Here is a 9,830-nt window from a genome sequence, read left to right on the forward strand (position 1 = left end):
ATAAGTTTTGATATTGACTCTGTGCTTGACTCTGCGCGATTTATGCGTGTGAACTATAGCCGAACCGAACTGATGAGAATAGGAGCAGATTTGCCACGAAATATAGCAGAAATCAGCAACAAACTCAAAACTACGCTCGACAGAATGCAGATCTTAAAGTCATCTACCTGGAAGCTGCAGCAGAGGCATTCTAGCAGGCAGAAGAGGAAGCGCTGCTCCCGGCTTAAGAGGAGAGGATGCCGGGCGGGGGTTATGGTGAGGCTACGAGCTAACGCTAAAGCCGGTAAACTCCCCATGCCGTCTCTCTTTCTGTCGAATGTCCGCTCGTTGGACAACAAGGTGGATTTACTTCGTCTGAGAGCGGGCGCCTCAGAAGAGATGAAGAAGTGTGCGGTGCTTTTCTTCACGGAAATGTGGATTACAAGTGAAACGCCGGATACAGTCTTCCAGCTGGATGACAGACTTTTTTTTCGAGCGGACCGCTGCAACGAGCTAACGGGGAAATCACTGGGAGGCGGAGTGTGTATTTACGTGAGTAAAAGTTGGTGCACGAACTGTACTGTTGTAAATAGCTCTTGCTCGAAGGCTTTGGAGCAAATAACAGTGAAATGTCGGCCGCATTATCTACCCCGCGAGTTCATGGTGACTTTCATCACTGTCGTTTACATTCCTCCGGACGCTAATGCTAATGAATCACTGCAGGAGCTTCATGATATCATCAGCTCGCTGCAGAGCAAATACCCCGAGGCTCTTTACGTGGTAGCTGGAGACTTTAACCACGTGAATCTAAAGGACTGTCTCCCAAGCTTTAATCAACATGTGACAATTCCAACACGTGGAGACAAGACGCTGGACCGTGTTTACACGAACGTAAAAATGCATACATAGCTGAACCCCGCCCCCACCTAGGACTGTCAGACCACATCTCAATCTTCCTGACTCCTGCTTACATGCCCCCGCTGAGACGCTCCAGACCGGTACAAAAGAAAGTTAAATGCTGGATCCAGGACAGTGGCCCCATACTGAGAGATTGTTTTGACCGAACAGATTGGCAGGTTTTCAGAGAAGCTGCTGAAAATGGAGGTTCACTTGATCTTGACCAATACACATCCTCAGTTCTGGGTTACATTAGTACATGTACTGACACCGTCTCCACTATCAGATATGTTAAAAGCTACCCAAACAGAAAACCTTGGCTGAATGCAGAGGTGTGCACCCTGCTGGAAGCCAGGAACACTGCCTTCAGGTCTGGAAGCTCAGAGGAACTGAGTAGGACAAGAAAAGAGCTGGTTGCTGGTATTAAGAGGGCCAAGGCTACATATGCACAGAGGATCGAGGGTCAATTCATCTCACAAGACCCTTGGAGCATGTGGAGGGGCATTAAGTGCATAACAGATTATAAAGGAAGGAGCGAACAATGCCCCAAAGACCCATCTCTGCCTGATGCCCTCAACAAGTTCTATGCACGCTTTGAAGACCCGAACAGACCACCCAGCACCAGACTCACCTCACCACCGAATGAAGAGCATCTCAGCGTGACCTCAGCCGAAGTAAGGAGTACTTTCAGGAGGATTAATCCGCACAAAGCAACTGGCCCAGAAAACATCCCTGGGAAAGTGTTGAAGGAATGTGCTGATCAGCTCTGCGAGGTGCTGGCAGACATCTTTAACACCTCACTTACCCTGGAGACAATTCCCACCTGCCTGAAGACTGCCACCATCATCCCAGTCCCAAAAAGCTCTACAGTGACTGGTCGGAATGACTATCGGCCAGTGGCCCTCACCCGGATAGTTGCTAAATGCTTCGAAAAACTGGTCATGACTCACATCAAAACAACCATCAACATCAACGAGGACCCTCACCAGTACGCATACTGTGAGAACCGATCAACAGAGGATGCCATCTCCTCTGTGGTCCACACTGCACTCAACCACCTGGAGCAGAAAAACTCTTACGTCCGTATGCTCTTTGTGGACTTCACATCCGCCTTCAACACCATGATCCCCCAAATCCTGATGGACAAACTATCCACACTAGGACTAAGCCCCTCCATTTGAAACTGGGTACTAGACTTCTTAACAAACAGACCACAGTTAGTGAGGATCCACAACTTCTCCTCCTCCACCATAACACTTAGCACTGGCTCTCCTCAGGGATGTGTGTTGAGCCCCCTCCTGTTTACTCTGCTCACTTATGATTGTGCAGCTACCCATCCAGGTTGTCACATTGTAAAGTTTGCAGACGATACAGCGGTGGTGGGATGCATCACAAACAATGATGAGTCCAGCTACAGGCAAGAGGTGGAACACCTGGAGAGCTGGTGCAAAGACAATAACCTTCACATCAATGTGAAGAAGACAAAGGAGATGATTGTGGACTTCAGAAGGAACAAACACACCTACACCCCCCTGAACATAAGAGGATCTGCGGTGGAAGTGGTCACCAGCTACAAGTACTTGGGTGTACACATGAATGTTAACCTCAGCTGGAGCAACAACACCACCAGCCTGATCAAGAAAGCTCATCAGAGACTCTACTTCCTCAGACGGCTGAGGCGAGCTGGTCTGGGAAGCTCAGTCCTCACCTCCTTCTACAGGTGTGCAGTGGAGAGCATCCTGTGCTCCAGAATCAACGTGTGGCATGGCGGCTGCACAGCTGCAGAAAGAAAAGCTTTGCAGAGAGTGGTGAAGGCTGCACAGAAGTCTGTCGGAGTCAACCTCCCCACCATCACAGACATCTACACCTCTAGATGCAGGAAGAGGGCTACCTGCATCATGAAGGACCTCACTCACCCAGCACACACTTTTTGCCCCACTCCCCTCAGGAAGGAGGTTGAGGAGCATTAAGTGTAGAACCACTAGACTGAGGAACAGCTTCTACCCTGAGGCTGTTAGACTCATGAATCTCTAACTAGAATAATCACTGTGAAAAATCACATCATGTTGATGCTGATCTGTTTCATGTTGCTGCTGATCTGTTTCAATGTTGATGTGTTCATGCGTGCTCATCTGCTCACAGACTTATGTTCATGTTTGTGCTGATGTTCAATGTTTTTATGTTATGAGTGCTTAGTGTATATTTAGTTGATGTTTTTCTTAGTTCATATCTTAGATGTTATTACTGTTTTTCTTATAAATTTTATTGTTGGATGTAACTGGGACCCTGTGTACATAATTTCGCTCCACCACATGTACCACATGAGGTGCGAATGACAATAAAGAAACTCTGACTCTGACTGTGACTCTGATAACCCATGTCCAGGCAGGGGACATGGAGCTCCTTGATTTTATCTTTCCATATGAGTCTTTGGGATCACTCTTTGTTTGGCTTGTCACTTAGGACCAATTAGCCTTGGAAGGCTCTACGAGGGGCAATTGTCCTCCTAGGATCTTTCAGGAACACAAAATTCCTCCACCAAGATAAGTTTGCAATTCAAGGAGTGCACTAACAACAGTTAAAGTAAATGGCAGACAACGGAGTGTTTTTTTGTTACTGACATTGTTACAGTGAGTAGGAGCAAACCAACAACATCCTTGGTCTGAAGGAGCATCCCTGTATTCACCAGTTTGGATGTAATTGTGTTCATGGTCCTGGGTTGCCAGATAAACATGATTACATTTTTTTACCCACTCCTTTTTTGTGCACTTGTTCACTAAACAAAACACACACGTCATCTCACAATAACCTCACTTAGCACTTAAGACATTTTGGGTCAAAATACAATCATTTTCAAGCAACAGTACAATACTTCCATCATTTCTTATCTAGCGACCCTGCCTGGAATGGCAACTACAGTGTTCCCACGTAAACACATATTTTTCTTGTTTATTCCCCATAATAAACATTAAAAAAACACTAGTGTTTCCAGAAATTGTTGTCGTGTAAACGGAGCCTGAGAATGATAAAATAAAAGGGTTGTTTATACAAAGCATATAGAATGTGAACAGGCGAAAGAGAAACTTGTAAAGTATCTTGCAGACTCTGGAAGGGTTAAAAAGGCTTTTTGTAACTGTGAACTATTTAACAATATTCTGGCTGCTCCTCCATACAATAGCTAGCTTTATAATGTTTCAGTGACTGTTAAAAGAGGAGCAAGGTCCTTTTGTTATTTACTGCTCTCATAAATACAGTATGCTTAGCTTAATATTTTTCATTCATTCAACCTTTATTTAGACAGGTTAATCCCATTGAGCCTCAAGGACTCATTTACAAGAGAGACCTGAATATGGGGACATAGTACTGGCAAAGGGGGAGGGAGTGCTATGTAGTACCTTCATATTCTTCTGTCTGCACTTTCAAATGCAGTAGTCTTTTTCCTCCTATAGCAGCAGTTATTTAGCATTAGGTATTAGGCAGTACAGTTTTAGTGTTTTGTACAGTAATATCCAAAGTAACTGTATCCAATTTAGCTGAAGTTGGATGAATTTTGAGAATGAAGTCTTAAGGTCAGTGGTGTATTTCTCTTAAATGAGCTCAGTTTCCAGCTGGAATTTTCTTCCAGTACTGTCTCTGGTTTGATTTAACGATTTGTTCCCCTCTTCTTTTATTATAGACTCACACCATTTTTTCCCTGCTGGGCCTCGACCATGCCTACGTCACCAGCATTGGACGCCTCATTGGGGTGGTTTCCCTCAAGGAGGTAAGAAGTCTTACCGTAAATGTTGTTTTTTGTTTTCTTTTATTTAGCATATAGCATGTACATACAGTGCTATGTATATACAGTATAGGGACAAGGGGCAGATATTATAAGAACTCATTCTTCTTCTGCTGCCTTTCATTTTATTTCTGTGATTGTATATATTTTTTCTTTTCTTTAAATTGTATTATATTTGTTGTTTGGATGAAATGAAATGAATAAATAAAACATACATACATACATACATACATATAGCATCATTATGTTCCATTTTTAATCACTGAAGAGCTGCCTTTCTTTCTGAATATCTAACATAATATTTTAAATGTCATTTATACAAACAGCATATTGCTTTTATTAATTATATTAAACTGCTGTCACCACTGCTCTCACACACACAGACATTTCAGTCATCTTCAGTGATTTGCCTTCCCTCTGTCTGTGATGAACAGTGACAGGGAAAAAAAAAGGTTTCTAAATATTTCTCTCATCTATTGTCTGTTCTTTGCCATCATTCCTCTCCTTCCAACGCTCCTGCCTCACAAACAACTGAAAACCCTTTCTGAATTGTTCGGGAAGCGGAAAGATGATTGTTGCTAAGTGCAGTGCTGCATTCAAGTCCCTGACATTTGGATTTTTTTTTTTTTATAAAATAAAGGCCATCCTCTACAAAAGACGAGCTGGCGTATTGGAGCCTCTCTGGTCTGAATGATAAAGATATCTGTGAACATTGTTGCAGTGCTATGTTTACCAGGCACAGTAGATTATATTTTATTCACTGCTGCCACAGAATGTGATTTACTGAAATAATCAAGTGTGGTCAGCTCTAACAGGGCATGCTTTAAAGGTAGTATTTCATTGTGCTGAGACTGTTGGGGTGGGGGTTGGAAAGCTAATAAACAACATTTTTATTATCAGTATTCATTGGCTCTAAAACCTTAAAACATTCAGGAGTGGACCAGCTTTGAAGTCCTGCGATTATCAAGCTCTTTGTTTGGCTGTAATACAAATGACATGAGAGAAAAAGTTCTTGCAGATATGTTGTCCTTCATGAAGTTTTCAGCCCTCACAATCAGAACACCTTGTCAATATGCAGTCGTAATTGACGTGAATAACCACTCTTGCTGTGCATGCAAAGTAAGAATCAGAATCAGAATAAGCTTTATTGTCATTTCAGTTAAGTACAGCGAAATTACGTTCCGTACAGCCGTCAAAAGATGGATGGAAGTGTACAGGGGCTGCAACTTCTTAGAAGTGCTGCCCTTATTGCTTAGATAGAAAAAGGGAAGAAACATAAGGAGAGAGTGGTTTCAAAAAATAGATCTGTCACACTGTGTCCTTAGCAGGGCACGGTTTAAGGTATTAAAAAAATTTCCCACAGCAAGCAACATAGACAGACACAATACATGCGTGGACGACAAGACGGTGAGATTTGTCCATGAGCACTTCCAGATAGTTTCCATAGTCCTGATAAGATGTTGCAATGTCTTTCAGCCGGTACAGCTCTGATAAGCTTTCACAGAGTTCTCGGGGTGTGTGTGTGTGTGGGGGGGGGGGGGGGGGGGACAGAGCAGAGCTTCTTTATTTACATATCCACCAGGAACAACTTGAGATAAGTTGGCCTTCCAAGGCTGAGGAGCAGGGAGGCCAGATTCAGTAAAACAAGCCTTACTGTAACGGCACCCTGTAAAAGCAATAAAATCAACAAATGAAAATGTAAACAAAGCTATGAGCCATTAATGTGCAGATCACACAGTTGGCGTTACAAATGAGTGGATTTGCATTGCTAAATTCTTACGGCACCTTTCGAACGATCTTATATGGGGCAGCTGTGGCTTATTGGTTAGAGCAGTCGACTTCTAATTCAAGAGTTGGGGGTTTGAATCCACCAGCGGTCACATGTTGAAGTGTCCCTGGGCAAGACACTGAGCCCCTCATTGCCTCCGATGTGTCCCATCGGTATATGAATATGAAAGCACTGATTAGTCTCTACAGATTCATGTTATCTTGGTATAGATCTAGTAGAGTGCTGTATGAATGATGAGGGCACAGACTGTGTTATAAAGAACTTTGAGTGTCTTGATTAGATCGAAAGGTGCTATGTAAGTACAGTCCCTTTACCAAATGCAACTTTCAACTACTGGTATATATCATATACTTCCCTTGCTTTGTATCAAATCTTTGTTCAATTGGGTCAAAAAAAGTTTGCTCCTCGTTGGAACACGATCCACTTCAAGACTTTTAAGTTTTAAAAAGACCCTATAAAGGAGTTGTTTGAAATATGAAGGTACAAAAAGCCTAGAATGAACATCAGACAAGTACCTTTTATTATCATAAAAAAAAAATCTGTAATGCAAACCTACATCTTTGTGGCCACAAACCTATGTAAAGTGTTTATGTCCACCACCGGGTCTTTAATGATAAACACAGTTGTAGCATAAATACTGACCTGAGTTTGGAGAATTTATTAACCCCTGAAAAGTGCAACAAACATGCAAATCTAAAAATTGCTTCCATTGTAGTATGTGTTTGGGCTAGTAATACCTTCTTCTTTAACTATTTAATTTGTTCTTCCAGCTCCGTAAGGCCATTGAGGGCTCAGTGACAGTGAAAGGTGTGAAGGTGCGTCCACCCCTGGCCAGTTTCAGGGACAGCGGCACCAGCAGCAGCGAGACCGAAGCCACTGAGCTCCACATGCTGTGGGACCGTCACAAGAGTGTGTCGCTGCCTGGTGATCACAACCCGTCAGAGTCTGATGAAAAGTCCCAGTGAGAGGCAGCGGGGAGTAAAGATTGTTTGGGGAAAGAGAATGTGGAGGAAGTTCTGAAGTGTTGAAGCTCCAAAGCCACAAATATGCATAACTCCTCAGGGCAAAGAATTGATAATTTGTGGAAAGAGGTCTACTGCTACTCTCCTCAGCTGTTCCTCTACATCCTCCAGTACCATCAGTTTTCCTTCATGACCCACTTTCTCCAGGAACCTTGCACTAATCCAGTCTGACACTCCACGGGAGGAGTAGAGCACCTGCCTGTGTCCTGCTCTCCGTTTAGCCTCGAGGTCCCACAAAAGAACACATTGGTCAAGTGCAAAGCTGGGACCAGTTTAAAAAAAGGGAAGTTTTTGTTTGTGTATACGCTGAGGTTGAATCAAGTGTTGAAGTCTTCCACTTTAGTAATGACACTCCCCAGTGACGACAAACAATACTGTAATGTGTGAATGTGTGTGTGTGTGTGTGTGTGTGTGTGTTTGTGTGAATGTATGAAATGAGAAAATGTAAGTGCAAGTGACTTTATCTTAAAGTTTTTTTTACTGCCTTCAGAACACAATTTAGAGTTTGTTTCTTTAATTTTGTCCTTACAAATCAGATGGTGACTGGCACTGTCTACATGTCATCACTCTAAGAGCTTTTAATGCAACAGATGCCTAAACATTGTCGTTTCCTCTGTCCGCCACCTCTTTGCCTCTGCATCCCTACGCCTTCACTGAGAGACTTTAAGGGTCAAGTTGAGAGTGCAGCCTGTTGGCGGTGTCTGAACCAGAGATTTGTCTTTTCATGACCTGCTGTCCTTTCTTACTGTAGCTGCAGCCTTGTCAGGCACATGCAAAGAAATGTGCACAAACCAACCAGTGGTGCTCTCTGAGAGTAGCTGCTTTGTTATTCACTGGATATAGTTTTCAGTCTGCCCTCAGGGGATGGTTGAGACGGGTGAGGAGGGCAGGAAGCAAGGGAGGAAAGATGAGCAGATGAAAGGTTGAAAGAATGAAGACATTATTACCCAACGAGCTGTTTAACATGTCATCAGTCTGTAATACCAGCTCACATTCATCGCCTACACAACCCAGAAACATACAGGTAGTGACTCGCATGACCGTTGGTTGGCGTCTCAGAGTTGCAAGAAAATGGGCAACTTTCAGCTGCAGTCTTGCTGAATTCTGAATGTTTGCGACCGAGTTACCAGCACGTCGTGCGGCCATGTAGTTTTTACAAATCAGTGTTTTTCTGTGCGTTACGCAAAACTGTATCCTGCCTGCCTCAGATCGCTTTCTACCCACTTTCACATTTATGGTTTAATTTGCTACAGTACACTTTGGACATGCAGCTTTAGACTACTTTTTAAACAAACTCTTTATTATCGGCATGTTTTCTTGCACCTGGACAGAGGAGAGCTCCTGTGCAGCTCTCAGAACGCAGCTCTCGTGCTCTTAAGATGAGTCGAAGATGCCTGCACCAAAAGTTTGACAGACTCTATTTTGAGACAAACGTTGTCGCACAGATTTTTTAAGCTAACTTGACTAAAGAACCACTGAGCATAAGTAGAAAATGTAACTGATAAAGGAAATCAACAACTGACCAACAGACTTTATACTAATTTTCTTCAGACAAATTCAAGAAAGTAGATCTGCTGACACAAACTCATGGCTTAAAGCAGCACAGTTTATTTTTCCTGACACAACAAAAAAACATAAACTATGCTGTATTTACTGCTCCACGGCTTCCATGATGCTTGTCAGTCTTCTACATATTGACAGTAATGACTTGTCCTGACCCTTTTATCTTGTCAAGTATTCCAGGTGCAGGTTCACGCTACAGTTTTGAGGCCTTATAGACGCTCCAAACTTTGTTGCCATGTGCAACACTGAGTGGGTTTGCTGAAGCTTGCACAGGCGTCAGAGAAGCAGCATGACTTTGCATGAGGCAGTGCATGTTGCATTTTTTATATGATCAAACTGTACCAAACAAAAATGAATATTGGACATGGGAATGATGTAGGTTCACCATGTTGTGCCTATAATTCTGATATTCAGCATTTCTCCGATACGTTTTATTCATTGCCTGATTTTTGAATGGGGTTCGGGGCGTTTGTGTTGAGAAACGTACAGCTTAATATATGTCATTTCTGTAATATAAAATCATGATTTAATGTCTTAACCAATCCCTACTTGTTGACTGTTCTCTTTTTTTTTTTTTAAAGAGAATTTGGACGTTATGTATTTGTTATATATTTTGTCACATTTTGATGATTTAAAAGTTGATTGGCATGATCATTAATATTTTTAAATTTAACATGCTGTCTGAAACATTTCAACGATTATTACGTTTGTTGGTAAAGTGCTCATGACACTAACGTGCGTGGTGAAGCAGAAGAACCGTGACTGTGACGTTCATTTTGAAGGCATCGACCCGTTCATTCTA

At 42.7% G+C, this 9,830-nt stretch overlaps 1 protein-coding gene across 1 annotated transcript in view; it reads left to right on the forward strand.

The window, feature by feature from the left end:
* Positions 1-7,769, forward strand: part of LOC119411497 (chloride channel protein 2) — a 479,672-nt gene extending 471,903 nt beyond the window's left edge. Inside the window, exons 31-32 of the mRNA XM_037678447.1 lie at positions 4,553-4,639; positions 7,214-7,769. Coding sequence (XP_037534375.1) covers positions 4,553-4,639; positions 7,214-7,408 — 282 coding nt within the window. The 3' untranslated portion in view covers positions 7,409-7,769. The remainder of the gene's footprint in view (positions 1-4,552; positions 4,640-7,213) is intronic.
* Positions 7,770-9,830: the final 2,061 nt, after the last annotated feature.

Source organism: Nematolebias whitei, chromosome 6 (genome assembly GCF_014905685.2).
Source record: "Nematolebias whitei isolate Nwh7 chromosome 6, NemWhi1, whole genome shotgun sequence".
Taxonomy (NCBI): Eukaryota; Metazoa; Chordata; class Actinopteri; order Cyprinodontiformes; family Rivulidae; genus Nematolebias; species Nematolebias whitei.